The sequence below is a fragment of the Conger conger genome, chromosome 12, assembly GCF_963514075.1.
Source record: "Conger conger chromosome 12, fConCon1.1, whole genome shotgun sequence".
Taxonomy (NCBI): Eukaryota; Metazoa; Chordata; class Actinopteri; order Anguilliformes; family Congridae; genus Conger; species Conger conger.
Genome location: NC_083771.1, coordinates 43,481,137 through 43,502,428, shown reverse-complemented (window position 1 = coordinate 43,502,428; position 21,292 = coordinate 43,481,137). Strand labels below are relative to the sequence as shown.

At 40.5% G+C, this 21,292-nt stretch overlaps 1 protein-coding gene across 1 annotated transcript; it reads right to left on the bottom strand.

The window, feature by feature from the left end:
- Nucleotides 1-1,938: 1,938 nt before the first annotated feature.
- prlra (prolactin receptor a) lies at nt 1,939-14,850 on the bottom strand. Its single transcript, XM_061262953.1, has 9 exons — nt 14,657-14,850; nt 9,452-9,540; nt 8,524-8,656; nt 7,891-8,060; nt 5,581-5,750; nt 4,818-4,959; nt 4,397-4,493; nt 3,726-3,795; nt 1,939-3,333 (listed from the first exon to the last, which is right to left on the bottom strand). Exons 2-9 carry the CDS (start codon nt 9,510-9,512, stop codon nt 2,398-2,400), a joined length of 1,779 nt encoding a protein of 592 aa, XP_061118937.1. The 5' UTR covers nt 9,513-9,540; nt 14,657-14,850; the 3' UTR covers nt 1,939-2,397.
- Nucleotides 14,851-21,292: the final 6,442 nt, after the last annotated feature.

The following is a 21,292-nucleotide window of genomic DNA, read 5'->3' as shown; positions in this document are numbered from 1 at the left end:
AAGACACCTAACCCCCAAATGCTCCTGATGAGCTGGTTGGTGCCTTGCGACAATCGCTGTCGGTGTGTGAATGTGTGTGGATGGGGGAATGAGCAGCATCAATTGTACAGTGCTTTGGATAAAGGTGCTATATAAATGCCAACCATTTACAGGTTGTGGTATTTACCAAAAAAGGGACTTCCCTTCTTGTCACATTACCTTCATCTATAATTTGCTCTCACATCTCACACCCATGTATGTGTGTGCATACATTCATATATTCATCTACATATTCTTTTTGCCTTTCGCTCGATCACATTTGCAGCATATATCATGGATTAATCACACAGCCCTCTCCTCCACCATGTTATAGACATATTGGCAAAAGAAAATACCGGGACCCACCTTCACCCCCGTATGCCCCAGGTCACAACCGAACCTTTGCCCTTACTCGTGTTCCAGAAGGGTACTCTCAGTGTATTTCGCCTCCCAGTTTCCAGTTTCTCTGTGGAGAAATAAAACACACACACACTGACGCCCACATGCGAATACACACACAAACACACACACCTGGACAGCAAACACACACACACACACACACACACCTGACATATGGTTGCAGCATTGTTACACTCCAAGGAATGAAAACCTGTTTCCACCGCATTCTCGACCTCTTTACCCTCTTAAGTGTGGGAACCTGCACAATGTTAATTGACATATTTGGGTGACATGGCTCAGGCAGTAAGAGTAGTCGTCTGGCAGTCGGAGGGTTGCCGGTTTGATCCCCCGCCCGGGCTGTGTCAAAGTGTCCCTGAGCAAGACACCTAACCCCTAAATGCTCCTGACGAGCTGGTCAGTGCCTTGCATGGCAGCTAATCGCCGTTGGTGTGTGAGTGTGTGTATGAATGGGTGAATGAGAAGCATCAATTGTACAGCGCTTTGGATAAAGGCGCTATATAAATGCCATATTCTAAATATTCAGAATTTTATTGCACTGGACCACTCGCACCTGCATATCGGGAGGGACAAAACAGATAAAAATCACTTTGCATCAGTCTGTGGGATACTTCCACAATCCATCTATATGATTGTAGTGGTTAAGGTACATGACTGGTGATGAAGTGATGAAAACTGTTAAATTTGGTTGTTTTGTATTTCAGCTCAAAACAATAAATATCACGTCATGAAAACCTTGTCCATTTCTTCAAGATAAACATGATTTATGCCACTCATGTCTTCATTAAAGTATTTTATTTTTCATGAATCACAACAAACAAATGCCACTTTAACTGTGTGATGTAGCACAGGTCATTAGCAAGCATAACCATATTTTTTTTTTTTTTTTTTTTATTTAAATTGTTTGGGATTGAGGGAAAGACAATATTTGTTAATTATTTAAAATAATTTTTATTTCAGTATTGCTGGCGAACAGTACCAACGGGTCCAAGAAGTGAACAGAACACAAAGGTTAAGAGCCTACTTAGCTATACAGTTTTTCAGAGTTTTTCTTATTTATTTTTTGTTGGTGTTGGCGCTCTCTCTCTCCCCAAGCGGCAAACGGAGTAATTTGTATTTCACTATGTGTATTTGTTCCTTGGTGGTGCCTGTGAGCATGAATTATACATTTAAATAGTTAAATTATTTTGGCTTTTATCAAACATTAGCCTGCTGCATGAATGCGCAAAGAAAGTTCAGTTATGTAAATATAAAAGGCTTATTGTACAGGAATTATAGAGAATACGTATATAAAACTACTACATATCTTCACTGAATTCCGTAATACAGATACACATACGCAAGCCTGCTTACTTCATATTTATATTTGTCACTCCATATAATAGTAACAGACCTTTTGACAAAATAAAATATAAATGTAGGGAGGAAATCTTAAGAAATCACACAGATTAAAAGCGCGTTAATGGTTTATCTATCTTTAATGGAAAAAAACTAAAAATATCTATATAAACAGAAAATATAATCTTTATAAAAGGTATTTTAATCTTAAATATAAACAAAATAAGCATATTCTTATTGCCAGAATATATATTTGTGAAAATGATTGATTTGTCTTTTATGAAAAAAGATATAAGTACTGTTTTGATTGATTCTGATTTGTTTGTGACTAAAAACACATAATATGATTGTACAAACATTTTAATTTAAGCAATTACAGTAATATTGTAATACGAAATAACTTCATATCAGTCATAATGAAGTTAGACACAGCACACGAATACGATACTGTTCTTAAACGTATGTGCACATTCTCAGTCAGAATGTTTACCTGTATATTATCAACATAATTTGACACAATCTGCTCACCCATTGTGTGATATAGAACTATAACTATTAACAAAGTGCATATTTCTTTACGATCCCAAAAAGATCAATAATTCTGGAAATGTGAGCTACGCGAGTTTATGGGGATTCCCTTTGGGTGGGTTGAGAAAAGGTGGGCAGTATGGCGGCTGTGTCAACATAGCCGGTACTGGCTATGTGCGCTCCCTCATAGGGCAGCGGAGCTGCTATGTGGCCTGGTGGTTTACCAGCCTGTTGCTGGGCACAGTTCTCCACCGCGTTCTTCAATTCGTGGTCGTCAGCGGCCATTTCCCTCTGAAGCAGGAGGATGCTGTCGTTGACCACCCCGTTCACCTTACTGTAGTCCTGCCCTGTGAACTGGTCCTTTACTTCTTTCGCTATAGGTTTCAGTGTCAACATATTCTCTCGTTCCACATTTTGGACCTCCACGTACTCCATGGCCTTGGAAGGCTGGAAGATGGCTTCCCCCTTGTGGCCAATCGCGGGGACGTTACACTCACTGTCGTTTGGCACGCGCCTCGAGCCACCTGGGTGTTTGCCGAGACGGGTACCGCCTGTGAGCTTTTCCTCGTAGTCTTTCTGGTGGGAAGGGGGACAGTGGTTGCCAGGGCTATGGCACTGCCTGGATATCTCAGCAATGCTGTGATAGGGGGGTTTATGAATGTGATTCTCCGAGAAGACTGTCGGCCAGGATCGGTTGGTGTCACCAGCGGGTTGAGCGGAGTCCATACGGCCGGCGTGGCTGTTGCTCCTCACCAGGGACCGACTTTGTTCGCCCTTCGGTACCGCGGTCTGGTCCACCTTGGGCTCGCCACACTTCTCCATGAGCAAGGTGTGGCTGTCACAGCTGCCCCGCCCGGAATCGGAGTCAGAGGGGGCCTTCAAATGCCCCTCTTGTAGGTCCTTCCCCTCGAGGACCGACTCCTGCTCCGCGTCGTACACTTCAAAGTGCTCCACCAGCAGGTCCTCGTAGTCTAATGTCGGGGGGAAGCCCATGACACCGAAATGATCGAGTATGTCCTCTGATGTCCCACCCTGTGGAGCAAACAGGTGGGGACAAAAGCGTTAGGGGGGGTCATACAAATTCATATTTACACCCAGTGAAAAATACAGGTTCATCCAACCTCGAGTCAGACATTGTGACAACCAAACGTTCTGCAAGAATAAAAATATCCACATTTCTAGCCGAGACTTTAAGCCTTCCTTGCAATGACTAATATTATTAGATAACACATTGATTCTGAGAAATATCCAAGAACAAAAAAAAACAAAAACAAAAAAGTTAATGCAAATTAATTTCTTATGTTGACTGTGTTTAGCAATGCTTTGCACAATTTTCATATAAAACTCATCACAAATTGTTCAGCAGAGCTTAGAACAAGCATTCCTTTGGTTATCAAAAACCATAATATGACCTCATACTGTACCTTGAGCAGTTGTGTATCAAATCCTTTGATTTTAGGTCCAGGAACAGGGGGAAGCAGAAAATGTTTTACACTAAAAAGAGAGAAAAAGGAATGTAACTACAAATACACATTTTATTTTCATAATGAATCATATATGTGCAGTCTGTCCTTGGTGTAAAGTGAAAATTTAGCAGATTTAGAAACATTAGTAAAGTGAATGTTCCATGGAAAAAATGATAATTGGATTTCACTAAACTCTGTTCCACCTTTTCATTGTAATACATTATGTATTATATTAGTATCTATTCTCTATTCTTGGCCAATTTGTTGTGTGTAAAACAGCCTCAATATCGTCTATAATATATACATACTGACAAAATTTCATGAACATTGCAATTTCATTTACTATAAAATTCAAACAAGCATCATGCCGAAGAATACCATTGAGTAAAATGTACTGCACAAGAAAGTAAGTACATTAAAGAAAGAAATGCACACTTCTCTTTGGCACACTTGGACATGATACTGGGTTGTTAAAATACCAAGAGAATATGACACACAAACATGGCAACAAATGCTTTTTGGCTTTTTATAGAATTAAAATGTTTTGTTATTTTCTTGTCCAAGGACATACAAAATTCATCAGGCAATTCTCAGCTTATAAACATGCTTTTGATAAACTGTTCCCAAACCTGATGTGGTTCACATTTAAGGTCCATGTGATGATCACAAAAGCAAAAGCTGACATGACAACTATCAGGATCCACTGTGACCTCTCTCTCTGAATATCTGCAGAGGATAAAGATAAAGTCAAATGATTAGAATTAAAACATTTTTTTACATAAAAAATAGTTTGGATCAAACTATGTAAATTCAAGAGATATTACTATGACTTCTAGAAACGTGTATTAAACGTGTGTTAAACAAGGTACTGTACTTAATGCACAAGCGACAAGCTGAAAAACATCAGCACACACAGATTACATATGAGTGAAGGAAGAGAAGCCTTCTCGTTGAACGGGGAACGTGGACGGCCATCTGCCGAACATTTCGTTTTTGAAACACAGGCCCCACGGGTAAATTTCACAGCAGAGTAACTCTGAATGAGCTTACAGTCGGGGACTGTGACGTATGCCGTGGAGCTCCATTCACTCCAGAAGCCGTGGTCTGGTTTACAGCGGACCTGCACCACGTAGACCTCTCCTGAGTGTGGGCTGAAGATGTTGAACTGTTTCTGCTGGCCTGCAAAGTGCTCCTTCAGAAAAAACCCAGAGACAGGTCAGAGGTTAATAAACCCAGAGGGTTTGAGTTTTTCATGTTTCATTGTGTTTAATTTATGAAGATATTACTACAGTATATATTTTATACCGTATTTTATTTTATGTCCAATAAACATTTAAGATTGTTTCCAGGTAATTCAAAATGAAATTATTTGTTGCTGTGGGTGTGAATAATAACCCACATATGTGTATTAATCAGACTTATCAAGGTTGTTCTCTATATAGGAACTGAAGGTGTTAAAATAGCATGAGAGTTAATAGAGTCAATGTCCTAGACCTTGACCAGAGAAGTGGATGATTAAGTCAGCTGTGTGATTCAAATGTCAACAAGAGGAAAAAGACATTACATTATTGGCATTTGGCAGACGCTCTTATCCAGAGTGACGTACAGTTGATTAGACTAAGCAGGAGACAATCCTCCCCTGGAGCAATGCAGGGTTAGGGGCCTTGCTCAAGGGCCCAACGGCTGTGCGGATCTTACTGTGGCTACACCAGGATTAGAACCGCTGACCTTGCGTGTCCCAGTCCTTTACCTTAACCACTACGCTACAGGCTAAGTCGAGATGAGCGATGTAACGCTCTATCCGGCCACACACCTCCCACTTTTCTCCTTTGACCAGCCTGACACGCAGCTCGTAGACCAGCGTGATCCAGCCGGAGCGCGTGTCCGCCTTCCGAGGGGGCTCCCAGCGCACCAGCAGGGACGGGTCGTTCCCCTCCACCTCCTGCACGACCGCGGTCACGTTCTCCGGCATGTGCGGTTGGACTGCAGCGGGCCAGACAAAGGAAGAGCAGAACGTATAAACGACCGGCGCGCTATTCGGACGTTACGGTCTTAAGGTTGGACTGCAGAGGGCCAGACAAAGGAAGAGCAGAACGTATATAAACGACCGCCGCGCTGTTCGGACGTTACGGTCTTAAGGGCGTCAGACCGTCGTTTTGTCCTGCTGGTGGAATAATGACTTCAGTATATTAGGTTTAGAGGCGAGGAGAACGGGTGTTGGCTTTCGGATGGAAGAATTCTGACTAAATTATCAGGTAGAATACTCTTTCATTAAGCTTGATTTTCACAAAAAGTGATAGGGCATTCATTCAAGACACCACATTCATATCATTAGAAATGCTTTGTTTTCTCAGTCAGAAACAACAGATACGGTATATCCCTAAACTAATGGTAAGTATTGTGCAGGGAGAATGCAGTTTCCTTTTCAGAATTCAGGAAATGAACAAATGATCCAAACTCCTTTCTGAAAAAACATAGTTATACTCAGGAATGTGTATGCCTGGGGCAGTGGCAGGAAAAGGATTGTTCTGTTGAAGGGTTATAGACGACAAGGTGCTGCTGAACAGACTTTATATTGGCAAAACTGTGAGGGAAGGTTTTATTTCAAGTTAATATCTCAATAAAAGTTACCCAAATTACTGTTTGTGTATTTGTGGTTGTGTGTGTGTGTGTATGTACATTTGATATGGTTTAATATTTTTCTGCTGTCAGAAAATAAATAGACAGACAGTTTTAAACACTTTAGAAGTTTTTGTCTTTTCCGCTTTTACCCCTGTCGAAGATAAAAATGGCAAGTATTCTTGTTGGTTACATATTAAGCAGAGTGGATGTGGGTCTCTGCTAAATCACAAAATCAGATCCAAAGTCAAGAATGTCAAAATGTCTGCGGGGTTACAATAATGTCAGATAGCTGTAATGTTCCTACTCTGTCATTTATTTGAAGCTTGACAAATTAATTTCAAGTGGTCCCCAATTGTGCCCTATCTATTCCAATTGCCCATGTGTTGGCTCGGGATTAACCACCTGCACCCCGTCCCTCAGTGGCCCGGATGGATCAGGTGATCCTGAGAACGACACGCTCCTTCTCCAAGCCGCGTCGTTCCGCGCGCGACCGTGATTCCGAGGCGCCCGGGTTGCTGTGAACTTTGTGCCTCATGTCAGGTCAGCCAATCACGCAGCGTCAGCCAGCGGCTTCTTTCACACCACACAAACTGCAGAGCGCAGTCCAAGGCGCAGAGAGCAAGCCACAGGCACCCAGACGGCCAGCAGGGGTCGCTAGAGTAACGAACACGGCCCTGCCAGCCTCCCTTCAGTCCCTCCTGCGTATCCCGGGGCCACAGTGCTGAACTGAGCGAGCTACTCAGCCGCTTAGCAGCACACTCCCGAGACATGTGACCTGCCCCTGTAGCACTGTTACACAGGGCAGTGTGACACATACATACAGCAACAGTGTCAACAAATAAACGTTTTTTACTTTAAAGATAGAAAAAAAAAAAAAAAGTATATTTTTTATGTCATATTAACTTGAAGCCTTGTGATCAGGTTGAATGCATGGATGTTTTGTTTTTTTTATGGAAAAAATGGATATTGAGTTTGGTTTATACGTCAATGTAGTTTTGTTTCTTGTATAGTTCAGTATTTCGATATCAGTATCAGTGCAATGAGTAAAACATTTCAAATTGACATGTCACTGACATGTCAGGCATGGAGCAAACACTCTTATCTAGACACAGCTTGTGTTTTTATAAATGCAAGTCTCCACTTATATAGCTAGATATACAGTCTATTGAATACATTCAGGTGAAGCACCTAGCTCAATGGTACAACAACAGTGTCTTACCTGGGAAACAGACTTGCAACCTTTTGGTAACAAGCCCAGTACAACTTGCGGTTGCTATGGGAAGCATATAATGAATTGTGCACAAATCATGGGTTGTCAAACTAATAGCAAAGCTAGCATAGCTACCTAATTGCAGCTTTCACTGGCAGACTAGTGAAAGAGCCAAAATCCATCTAAAATATTTGCATTATATAGACGTAAGGTCATGTCTGCTAATGACATTTACATACATTAAATCCAGTATATGGTTAATAGAACATGTGCGGTCGGACAGGGGCTCACCAATATACACCACATCCACATCCACCGGGTCAGAGACGGCATGCCCCAGGGCATTGGTGGCCACCACCGTGATGTTGTAGTTCACCCAGATGGAGGTGTCATTCTTGTTGAAGAAGCAGGAGTTCTCTCCCGCCGTGCGGTAATCTGGACACTCGTACACAGCATCAGAGCTGCGTAGCAGAGACAACAGAGAAAACAGAAACCAAGAAGAGTTTATTTAAAAAAACGAATGCTCTCGGACGTGCTTCGGGAACCAAAACAGTTCAGATAGCGGCTTCCTCGCCAGCCGAAGTGAGTTATTCTCCTTTCATACACAGGCTAGATGAACTGGATTATATCCAATACTCCCATAATAGGAGTCCACATTAAATAGAAGGGGGTACTGGGCGAACGAATGCTTTGGATTGAATGATTTGGATTTGGATTTTTGGATTTCATATTGCATTTTTGAGTTTCACTCATTTAATTAAATTGAAAGGTCACACAATATTGCGCTATGAGTGAAGCGCTCATGGCAACACCTAATAAATTGATCTGTCCGGTGATGTGGGTCCCGTTGCCAGTTTTCCGGCAATCGAACGCGTTTCGTTCACAGCAACGGTGTCTGTGGAGCTCAGGATGGGCGACGCGCACCTCTCCTTGCGGTAATACAGAGAGTGGGTGGTTGGCAGTCCTCCATCCTGGCCAGGCTCCCACCAGCAGGTGAATGTCTCTTTCTCCGGGGATCGGCAGGCTGTGAGCTTGGGCTTCCCCGGGGGAGAGAAACCTGCGACACGCGAAAACACACACGATATTTTGAGCTTCTAGATATTACATACACCCCGGTCTCCAACAGAGAACCCTTAAAATAAAGTTTCAGTGAATTTACTCATAATTCCGTGTTGAACTTTATTTGCATATGATTTCTTTTTTTTTTACTTTAATGCAACCAATATTTTTGTATGATGTGCTCTTTATTCTTGTATGTATTAGATAATTCACAAAGGTTATCAGTTTTCTGTAAAAAATGTCTGGGTAAATCACAAGAATATTGTAGGTTTGGATCAAGAATTGTTGTTCTTGCCTTGAAAGGTACTTCAATTTAACCCAGCTGTAGTACTGTAAATACCCAGTAGCACACATACAGTAGACACTGTGTGAAATGAAACCTAATCCAAGGGTAACTGCCTACCAGATAAATAAACAAATCGGAAATCTGGTGACATGATGGTACAACCTCAACAAGTCAAGACTGCAGTGGGTGGCTTTCCACTAGAAAAGGGAATGCAGTTGCTAGCATGTTTACACATGGGGGGTGACATGGCTCAGGCGGTAAGAGCAGTCGTCTGGCAGTCGGAGGGTTGCCGGTTCGATCCCCCGCCCGGGCTGTGTCGAAGTGTCCCTGAGCCTTGCATGGCAGCCAATCGCCGTTGGTGTGTGTGAGGGTGTGAGGGTGTGTGAGTGTGTGTATGAATGGGTGAATGGAGAAGCATCAATTGTACAGCGCTTTGGATAAAGGCGCTATATAAATGCCAACCATTTACTCACGCTTTAGCACACTTAACAAGGTAATGGCACTTACGAGTGGTCTCCATGACATCAGTAAAGATCAGGGACAGCGTGAGCATGATCCCCCACATCATGCCAGAGTCCGCCTCAATGCCACGGCACCTTGGGAAAACAAAGACATGTGAAATCAGGGCGAGTCTGATGACCAGGCGCCTCTATCTCCTTCGCGTTTAGAGTAAAAACATGGCACTCAGGGGAAAACAACCCGGCTGGGAGAAAAACACCAGGCCATCATAACATAGTTTGACTGTCACAAAATGTAGGCTGAACTTGATTAACCCCAGCCAAACAGCACAACCAACATTCAACATTTATTAGGCCAATAGAATTATTGTTCATCTGCTGTGTAGCCCATCCACTTCAAGGTTCGACATGCTGTTCAGAGGTGCTTTTCAGCAAACCACAGTTGTAATAGGGGCGACATTGGCTGAGGAGGTAAGAGCAGTCAATGCCACCCAGGGTGTATCCTGAAAAAAAATCACACTGGTCTTTGACACAAAGCATCCCTTTTATTTATAGTAACCCATTTTCCGCCTCTTTAACATGACATTAAGAATATATGGCTACTGACAGAGGTCAAATATTCCCTGGTGGGAATCATTCATGTAAAATGAAAACTGACAGACGAAAGTGGCAATGGTGACCAGACCAAGACCCTGAAGCAGTAAGCTATGCCCAGCTTTAACGGTCAGTGTTTTGGGCCTGGAGGTACTGAGTTGTGTCTCAGAATGGATCATGTGCTGTATTCAACCAAATGCTGTTGAATTGCTTTAAGCACACCGGTGGGCACATTACTGAGAAGTAATTCTGTTAGCAGACATTATTTTCCCCACTCAGGGTAAATGTTAAATGTTTAGATGAAAAAAAAAAAGAAGACATTGCACAATTCCCAAAGCAAGCTTATTGTTTCTACGCATACAGCATTCATTTTAACGAGAGTCAGTGAGGTGTGGTTTTAGTTTATCCTCTGGACTCAGAAGGCTTTGAGCTCCAGTTGCTCTAAGTGATTATTTTGCCGGAGCTTTTCCTCAGCTGAGGAAAAACTGTTCTTTCTCATGAGTACCTGATACTCATGACCACACCTGAGCCCCTGGAGAAGAACATTCTCACATATTACTGAATGTCAATGTAACATAACGTAAGATAACGTAACAATTCAGGCCATTCAACCCAGCAATGCTTGCCTTTTCCTAGCCCTAAGTATATTTGCTTATAATAATTTATTTATAAAAATTCTAAATATTTATAATTGATCAATTATTAATATGCTTTTCTTGTGGCTTGAATTCATGGGCATCATACATTACACAGTGCTTTATAGTCATATACAGCAGCAACAATAGTGATTCAAAGTCATTCAATGTTTCTGGAAAAAAATCTATTAAACCAAAGTGGTGATGACACCATTCCTTCACTTTCATTCACTCCAGTTACTTTCGCTTTTTTCTCAGTAGTACATACCCCACATGCAGAACTGAAAGGTCCTTCTGTATGTGAGGCTAAACATCAGGAATGAGAATAACCGTCATTCAAGGTGGTGTATACTGCATATCAGATCGCATAAGGGATTATGTAATCATAAAAGATTGTGACTGCATTTTTACTAAGTGGATGTCAGTGCCAGTACTTCTAACACAGATGTTAAGGCGATAAACAGCTAATAGAGAGCAACATGTATGCTGAAAATGCAGACGATACATCAGGAACAAAACTGGAACCAGCTTCAACTTCTGTCCCTGAAAGGTGAACAGTAAGCACTGGTCAATCATCCAAAAGAGTAATTGAGGAGGAATAGACATCATACAATCAGAAAAAACTATTGGATAGAAAATATGGAATGCTTTGCTTTCAAACAACAATTTGAATGTAATCAGTATTTTTTTAATGCCTGCGTACGGCCCTGGTTGCAATAGGAGTGGTTGTTTACATCACAGGGTTTTCATTAAATACGTTATTGTGATCTGATAATTGGCATTAAGGCAAGAGCAAAGGATTTCCTGTCAGCTGCATATAGCCATCTTACGCAATGTCAGTGGGATAAGCTGCTAAACTGGGAAAGCGCTTGACCAACTACAGGGCCATCATCACAGCAGGAGATTAAAAACTGAACTTCCAGTGACAACATTGAAGTGATATGGGCGAAAACAAAAACAATTCACTATTTTAAGTCAATACCAGGATTTGAAATACTGATAAAATACATGTACAATGCAGACTTTCTGATTTGCACTTTGCGCATTTACTGTACATGAAGCGATGACGCCTAAAGTGGTTTTTTTTCTATTCTAGAAAATGTTAAAACTAAAACAATTGAACAAGTGAAAATGATCATTGTAAAGTATTAAAAAGAAATACATTTTAGATCATGATAATGTATGAACCAATATTAATGAGATTAATACACCCGCAATGTGTTATACTAAGTGCACTGTAGACAGAGTTAGTAGTACACCACACTCAGCTGCGACACAGCAGTACATAAGGAAGTGATACAGAGCTATAAGACCATGCTTAACTCCAGCAACCCAGCGCTTATATTCAGGGTGTCACCTGATTGGCCCCCAGGAGCGGGTCTAAAGGTAATGCCTTATTAAAGCTTTGTGATGCACTTCCTGCTGGATATCAGCTTATGTGGTCACTGGGTGCGTCTAAGTAGCGAAGTCTTACCTGTGAACCAGAGCCAAACTGCAGAAATGAACTGTATATACTGTCGCTTGAATACTTAATAACAAAATGGTGCCCATGCCAGGAGAATACTTCATGGAAATCTAAAAAAAAACTCAGAAAAAGTTGCCACAATAGAACCTTGACCCTCAAGTGAATCCAAATACAAGATGAACCAGTTGGACCTGCCTTCCAGGTTTTGCACCAAGGCCTGTTGAAGAAGCTAGCTACTGAAGACTGACTTGTTTGATTTGTATTATCATTCAGGACAGACATTTATTTATTTATTTATTTATTTGTAATTGTGTCCTCTGCATTTAACCCATCCTAATTACTTAGGAGAAGTGGGCAACCATTTCTCTCCAAACCTGTGCAGGAAGAAATGTCTGCCCATACACCTGTTCTCTGTGATTATTTGTGATCACCTGTTCTCTGTGATCATCTGTGATCATTTGTAGTGAGAAAATATCAGTGCTACTTCTCAGAATATAAGTGATCACAGGTTATAATAATCGGTCCCGCCGTGAGTGTGACGAAGCGTCCCTGAGCAAGACACCTAACCCCCAAATGCTCCTGAGGAGCTGGTTGGTGTCTTGCATGGCAGCCAATCACTGTTGGTGTGTGAGTGTGTGTATGAATGGGTGAATGAGAAGCATCAATTGTACAGCGCTTTGCATAACGGCATTATATAATTTTATTTAATTTTCATTATATAATTTCCAATCATTTACCATTTACCATTTACCATGTAGCTGGAGTTTATATCTGTAATCAGTGTGCTCAGTTAATGACTGATAGAAAAAGCTGCAGAATCTCTGATGGGTTAAACACATCTCTAGGCTGTAGTTGGGCAGGGAGATGTTAGACAAAATAAAGTTAAATATTAACTTCACCGTCCACATGATACAATGTCAGAGAGTACAGGCAATCCTGCTTCAGTTCAGCATCCGCACAGATTTAGGGCTATTCTAATAATATTCAGACATAATTGGTTACTCACGGCTGTATTCAGGACTGCTGGACACGTGATTAACATATTCTCTAAGTGTGACACCTATCCTACCATGACGCATTGACACAATGTACGTATGACACAATGTGAAGACAATGTACAGCGCAGAACCGTATGTATTTGGACTGTTGTGATTAGCACAACTCTGGGCCTTACGTTAAACAAATGCCAATAACAGACTCCCAAGGCAATCAAAAGCCTAAAATTAAAAGCTGGCGGGGGGGGGGGTTGACAACCTCCCAGTTATTGGTTCATTACAAATCCTGCACTGCACAGACAAAAGAACAGAAGTTGTAATAACTGTCTCAACAAGTAAAACTCACCATAACTGCCCCGAACACAAGTTTCAAAAAACACAAGAGGGGATATATAAAGGGTGCACAACAGTTTGACGGTGTATTCAGATAAACTTAAATACTGAACATTCATTACCACACTGTCCAAAAGTCAACAAACAAATAAGCAAATAAATAATACACATGCGTATACTGTACACAAATTAAAAAAAAATGGGTGCAAAAACAATCTCAAGTAACAATAAACTGCATGACTAGCAGTGTTCTTGTTTGGGATGCAGGCAAGCTCACAGAAATGTCACGTGCAGGCTATTACATTGGTATAATGTGACATGGCACAATATTCATTGAAATACACTCCCACAGGAGTCAAGCTTTGCGATGAGGAGTGTTTAGCAGTGTGTGCTGTGAGTGAGGCAGGTCGGCAGGCAGGCAACATCAGATAACCCCAGAAAGGGGTGCGGCACACAATTCGTCCCAGATTCGTTGCTGCGCCCCTATGAAGGGCTATTTCGACAACACAAGTTGTGACCACACTGGAGTGACGGGACATGGGGGGAGGAATGAGAAATCAAACCGTCGCCTTGTTTACTCTGGAAATAGCGACCACCACGTAGGAGGTTTAAATGGGAGAACGGATGAGGTCTAGTTCACATTAGATGTAAAGGAATACTAACATTTCATCATTTCAAAGTGCCTCTACTAAAATTGGAATAACATTGACATGACTACGAGCCAAATTTAAAACTAATTTTAACTTACTTATGCCTGACACACGCACAACGTGCTGGGTATAGCTCAGGTGTATGTGTAGCTATTGGTAACTAGGCCTACTACATTTGGCAAATATTCTAAATTCCAAAAGCATGGCACCAAGGCTTCTAGGAACCTGTTAGATGTTTGCTACATCCATCTATACAGACCAGCATAGGGCTAAGGGTGAATTTCTGGTACCACCAAAAAAAAATATTATAAAATATAAAATAAAATATATAAATATAAAATAGAATAAAATATTAACCAACATTTAACATTTCGTAGAATAGCATTTTTTCTTTCGTTTTCTAATCATGTTTACATACTGACAGCACTGCTACAAATTACAGCCATGAATTTTGTTAAACGAAATTAAATCTGCAATTAATTTAGAGTGCTATATCACCACAATTCCATCATGTTTCGTGTTTATTTAGAAGAACACTTTGCTCCTAAACAGTCGATGAGATTAAATGGGATATCCACTAACCTCCCGTAGACTGTGATGTAACGATAATCCCCTCCGATATTTCAAAAGACCTTGTCTTCCATCTCCAGCGCTACATTAGGATATCATCATGCGTTGTTGAATACTGAGATAAGTCTCCAGAATTGACTGAAAGGACACACACTAACATATACACAATCAAGAGTGAAATTTACACTATGATTCCCACATCTCGAAACACCGGTTGAGAACGTCCTGAAAGGGAGGAGTAAACGAGTGCGAACAACACTTCGTCCCTCCTCTCTAACACTCCGCCCATTAGCTTTCAGAATTAATCCTCTTTCGCTTTTCTGTGTCATGACTCACGTGTAAAGCCAGCTTTTATTGGTCACCATGACGGCAATTACACGTTCATTCACGGCGCTCAGTTAGGTCTTCAAGAATATCTCCAAGAGTGGTTTCATCGCATCCACAATAACAAGAAATAAACATAATTGAACCTTAATGAAATTGAGTGCAAAGTAAATTTCCGGCTCCTTCATCAAAAACTGGCGACGGTCCTTCCTGAAAAATGGTTCAATATTCCACTACACAGAGTTCAGAACTAATTACCATGCTCCCAAGTAGTAGTCTTGTACATATTTTCATCCCACCCTTCTACTTTTAATTGTATGCTTACTACTGAGGTTTGCAGGATATCTTGTGTTTTCCCAAAATTGCCCAAATGAATACTTACAGACAAAATATATCCACTTTTTAAGATGTAATAAAAACAAAGACATTTTTACATCCATCAAGAGAGACTGAAATGCTGATATCCTTTTTTTTTTTTTTTTTAATTATAGCCCTTACAGTGCAAAGTGGTATGTTTAACCGTTTCTGAAATTTTTTTGTACCTATTACCAGACTTTCGATTACCATCTGTCTCTTCTGATTGACAGTTCTTTTGGCTTTTCCAATGCTGGTAGATGACAAAGGGATCTTGCAGGCGTGTTACCTCATTTGTATATGCTAGTGAAACAGGAAGTGATGGAATAACACGAAAAGTCAAGGAATAACAAAAACAATCTTTACATTCATGGAAGATGCTCTTATCCAGAGCGACATACAGTTGATTAGACTAAGATTAGACAATCCTCCCCTGGAGCAGCACAGGGTTAAGGGCCTTGCTCAAGGGCCCAACTGCGGTGCAAATCTTATTGTGGCTACACCGGGATTAGAACCACTGACCTTGTGTGTCCCAGTCATTTACCTTAATCACCAAGCCACAGACCGCCCCAGTCATAAATTCAGGCCAAACAATAGGTTTACAGAAACAATTTGTTTGGAACATAGACACATGCAGACATGGTCAAGAGGTTCATTTGTTTCTCAGACCAAACATCAGGATGGAGAAGAAATGTGATCTCAGTGACTTTGACCGTGGAATGATTGTTTGTGCCAGACAGGGTGGTTTAAGTATCTCAGAAATTGCTGATCTCCTGGGATTTTCCTACACAGTATAACAGTCTCTAGTGTTTATACATCCACTGAGAGGCAGTTCGGTGGGCGAAAATGGCTTGTTAATGAGAGAGGTCAGAGAAGAATGGCCAGACTGGCTCAAGCTGACAGGAAGGTGACAGAAACTAAAATAGCCAAGAGTTAGAACAGTGGTGTGCAGAAGAGCAGTTCAGAACACACAAAACATCAAGCCTTGATGTGGATGGGCAAATAAAAAGGCCAAATAATAAGTCTAATAAATACATAATAAAGTGGTCACTGAGTGTGTATAGATGATGTTTTCAGCTTATCCTTATGTTGCTCCAACATAGCTTTCATATCCCATTTCTATTACAATGGTGCATTAACATTACTTGAAACCATGTGTGAAAATAGTTTTCAGAATGAGGATCTTTTTTCATCTAAAAAACCTTACAATAACCAATGACCATACATTGTATTGCTCCAGCTAGGAAAAAAACTGTTATCAACTATTTCATGTATGGCCAAATTCAGCAGTATTTAAAATATTGGCATTATCCCATATAAATGTATATTGAAAGACAAAGATATTTGAAATATTTTCCCAAGAAATAATAAACATTTTATTTGCTTTATTGACTAAATATTTACTTACTTTATGTACTAAATAGCATTTCTGCAATTAACTTTTATCATAGAATCACAGAGAATCACTCTGTTTTAGGCATTTAATTTTAACTCTAAATCTCAGAAATGCTCAATGCTTTCAGTACATACCTGCACTACGTGACAGTTGTCACTTTGTCATGGTCCTGGCTTTGTTTTAACCTGCTGTGTTCGGAGTACAAACATATGGGCACATAAACCATGCCATAAATCAACCACTGCAAGATTTATTGTAGTGATAATGATGATAAATATAGAGCGTGTCAACAGCTGTATTATATATTGTGCTGTAACTGAGAGTCTACTTCCCCTCCTGAGATAAAATGCACAGGTATCCTGGCAACAGAGGAACACCTCTTCAGTGGAAGACCCTTTTAATCGTGGAAAAACAAACAGAACAAGGACGCAGCCCGAAGTAATTCAGGGAAAAACCAAATCAAGGAAGCCTGAACTTAAATATAAATGTATCAAAGATGGAAATAGCCATAAGGACAACTTCACAGGGACTAGCCCAGTATAAGTAAGGCTTGAAGTGCATTGGGGCTCTCTGGAAATAGCCATGTTGGAGACCACACAAATAGTTTGATATTCCAATCTTCTCCGTGAAATACTTTACCCTCAACTCAAGTCATCATTTATTTAACATGCATTTCACAGAAGTCTCAACAAACTGTGCATTTAAAACAAAATTAAAGAAACAACACATAACAAGCTCAGAAAACCATCCTGGGAATGAATGACCCGGAATTTGTGAAATGTGTTGGTAGAGAGACAAATTTATCAGCATTATAAAATACACCAGGTGGTCACCTTTAATGAGGACAATCCATGTAAACACAGCCCATCTGGTGTAAGAGTTGTCCAATAGGATAGCACTGCATTTATCTTTAGCAGGGGTGCAGAGCAAGGCCCGGTCTGCTTCAGGATTTTGTTGCAACTTCTGCTCTTAATGATTTAATTAGCTAAATAATGTCTTGATCAGACATTTGTGTATGCACCAGTCACAGCTGCAGAGGTGTATCCTAAAGATCGTACTGTGCTCAAAAGTACAGGAGTGAACCAACATAATTTATTGAGCTGTCAGAAAAAGTAAATGAAGGTCATTGGTTGGAACAGAAACCAGCACACAGAACGCCCCCTCCAGGACCAGACTCAGCACCCCTGCTCTTTAGGAACACAAAAGACAAACTAATCAGCTCTCCATCCTTTGGGGAAGATCAGCTTGTAAGACAACAGTCCTATATCAGAATACATTGACAGTGCACTCAGAACAAGCATGCCTGACTATCTGTCTGAATCACAAAATTAGCAGATTGTCTTACACTTTACAATGCTAAAAATATAATTAATCAAAGGCAAATCCCCCTTTAAATTCAATTCAGCATGTAGCTGTCACCACATGCCTGTTAGGTGAATTGATCGGAGCAGACCTGTAGGCATCCACATCTAGCAAAACGAGGCTAAGAATCGATGGATACTCTAAATAGCATTCTATTTAAATATTACTACTGTGAATTGAGTGATTGGAGCAGCTGAAGGGATGTATTCCTTAATTTGTGCAAGCTTTCATCTAGCTTGTTTGTTTTCCACATGAGATTTTTCATGTGCATTGTGTTGTTAAACACAGCTGCCTTCCTGCCGCACGGAAGCAAACAGGCCTTCACAGCATGAAGGCTACGCCTGCGGAGAGAGCTGAGGCTCACATGCCGCTCTTTAAAACCATGTTTATTTTCCCTCTTTTCCCCCGATCTGCTCAGCCATTACATTATTACATTATTACATTATTGGCATTTGGCAGACGCTCTTACCCAGAGCGACGTACAGTTGATTAGACTAAGCAGGAGACAATCCTCCCCTGGAGCAATGCAGGGTTAAGGGCCTTGCTCAAGGGCCCAACGGCTGTGTGGATCTTATTGTGGCTACACCGGGATTAGAACCGCCGACCTTGTGGGTCCCAGTCATTTACCTTAACCACTACGCTACAGGCCGCCCCATCAGCCCTAACATTAGGGCTAGATCAAGTAATCAGTGTTTTGGCATCATCAGCTTTCCTCCCTGCTCCACTGCCCACAGAGTGCAGCTCTGTCCCTCAGGCAGGTTACTCCCACTCTGAAGACGTGTCTTCAGCCTTTAACTCTACATGCTACTGTATTTGGGCAGCACGGAGGAAGGGGCGAGGAAGCTGCACTGGCATCATTGGCGCAGGAGGTGAGAGCAGTCGTCTGGCAGTCGGACGGTTGCCAGTTCGATCCCTCCCTGGGTGTGACGAAGTGTCCCTGAGCAAGACACCTAACCCCCAAATGCTCCTGAGGAGCTGGTTGGTGCTGGTTGGTGCCATACACCACACTGCTGGTGTGCGGTGTATGTATGTGTGTGTTTGTGGGTGTGTGAAGCATCAACTGTACAGCGCTATGTATTTTTTTGACATATTCACCATTTTACCATTTTACATTGCATGATAACCAAATTATAGGGGATATTTAAAGATGACCTTAGATGACCTGCTGCTCATGACCATAACAAAGAGTGCCATAACACCATCCAACACATTCAAGGCTAACCTGAGCCACCTATTCCTCTATTCAATCAGCACAGTACTGTTCATGTAAAAAATCCTGTATCAAAATACAAGCTCATAATATAATCCCATAGAGAAATCTAGAACTGTACTTTATGTCACACCCCTGCTGGCTCCTACGTGCATTCTGAATCATCCATCTGGTTGAGAAGGACATCACATGTATACATAACTCACCTTTGTGTTGTCATCTCCAAACATTGTACAGCAAATATTTCCTTCAGATTGGATCAGGGCACTGGAGGTCAATGACTGCTCCAACCCTGTTTATTACTAAGACACAATAATGTTACATAATATGGCCAGCTAAAACACTCAAACTGTGTAGATTATCTTTGCAAATGACATGAAAATAATTATAAATGTATTGCAAACAAGAAGGATGTCAACTGATGAAGCTGTCACTCTGCCCCACTGCTGTTCCTGAGTGTTCATAGTCCCACGGATTTATTAGTGATGCACATTTTGTCTAAAATATAAATGAATCTCAGAAAACAGAGATTATTATATATTCTGGAATTGGGTAATGGGTGTGTGTGTGTGTATATATATATATATATATATATATATATATATATATATATATATATATACTTGTCCATATCAATGATATACATTAGGAAACACCCCTACATCTTGGCAATGGAAGACAACTGCACCTTCTGGTGTTCATTATGTCAACAATCCCTGAGTATTTTAAAATAAAATAATAAAGCTGTGAAATAAAAACATTCAAAATCAAGGAGTGATTAGACTTGAAGGATAGAGTGAAAGAAATTAAATTAAAGTATGTATAAACAGTTGTCATGTCTACAAAATCTCAGCGAAACAATGTGGATGGATAGATAGTATTCTGGGTAAGTGGAAACATACTTTAAATTCATGTTTTTGGTGAACTGACTTTAAATTAAATGCAATGATAATTTCAGCTACTACCACCCTCTTGTGGACGGAACTAGTTCGTTATATATATGACGAAGTCATTCATGAGCAGTGTTGTAATTAAACCAGTCACACTTTACCTGATGTCAAGCAAATATTTAGAGCTTAAAGCATTCACAACTCCTACACAAGGATTGAATATAAATTTATATATCCAACCTTACCTGATGCTTTATCTTGACATATTATCTCTTGTGAAATGACACTATATTCCACAGCAATATAAAAAATATATGTTGAATACATTCTCTGTGAAAAGGAAGAAACTTTTAGATAACTTATGTATCTGTTTATAATGAGAGAAACTTTTACCTTTTCCATATTGATAGTGATTAAATTGATATGTAGTAAATACTTCTAAGGGAACCAAAACAAAATAAACTCCTCTGGGTTCCTTTAAACATTTATGCTGATCAAAAACAGCAGGTAAAATCAGCAGAAAATGTGTAAAATTAAGAGACCTTCTCTACAGTGGAATGTATATGAAACTATACTTATATGCATATAATTCCAAATGCTATCAGTACATGCTCTTGATGAAATTATTGTATTCACAATGGGGTTGTTAAGTTATTTTACAACACATAGGCTATGTAAGAGCATCCAGCGCACTGTAGAAAAATGAACTGCATTAATTGCTAATTTTAATGAAAGAGGCTTATGAACTTCATTTTTATTTGGGCTTGTGATGCAATGCACAATTCAAAAAATAGCTTCCTCTTTTGTAAGACTAAGCATACAGGAAACTAATTGAAATGCTAAACAAACTAACAAGTGTCCCCTTCGTTGGTAGCTTTATGGTAACAATGCAGGCACCAAGTGCGGACTATGAAGAACTATTTGTGGGATAGATTTTCAAAGTGGATCCACGATCAGGTTGCACTTATATACAATGCAATCCAAAAAGAATTGAAGTATGTGGGACGCTCGCTTTGTTCATTTTATGAGTTGGCCAACTTTACGTGTTTATCTGAAGCCCGTTTATTGTTAACATCAAAATAATGTCCCTCAATGTGACGCTACTGTCAGGA

Bases quoted from the DNA above. Each gene is read 5' to 3' on its own strand.
- prlra (XM_061262953.1), bottom strand. From the start codon at position 9,512: ATGATGTGGGGGATCATGCTCACGCTGTCCCTGATCTTTACTGATGTC. The intron at 8,657-9,451 runs GTAAGTGCCATT...CGCGTGTCGCAG, and splicing joins TGATGTCATGGAGACCACTC to GTTTCTCTCCCCCGGGGAAG. The intron at 5,751-7,890 runs GTGAGCCCCTGT...GGCCCGCTGCAG, and splicing joins TGTGGATGTGGTGTATATTG to TCCAACCGCACATGCCGGAG.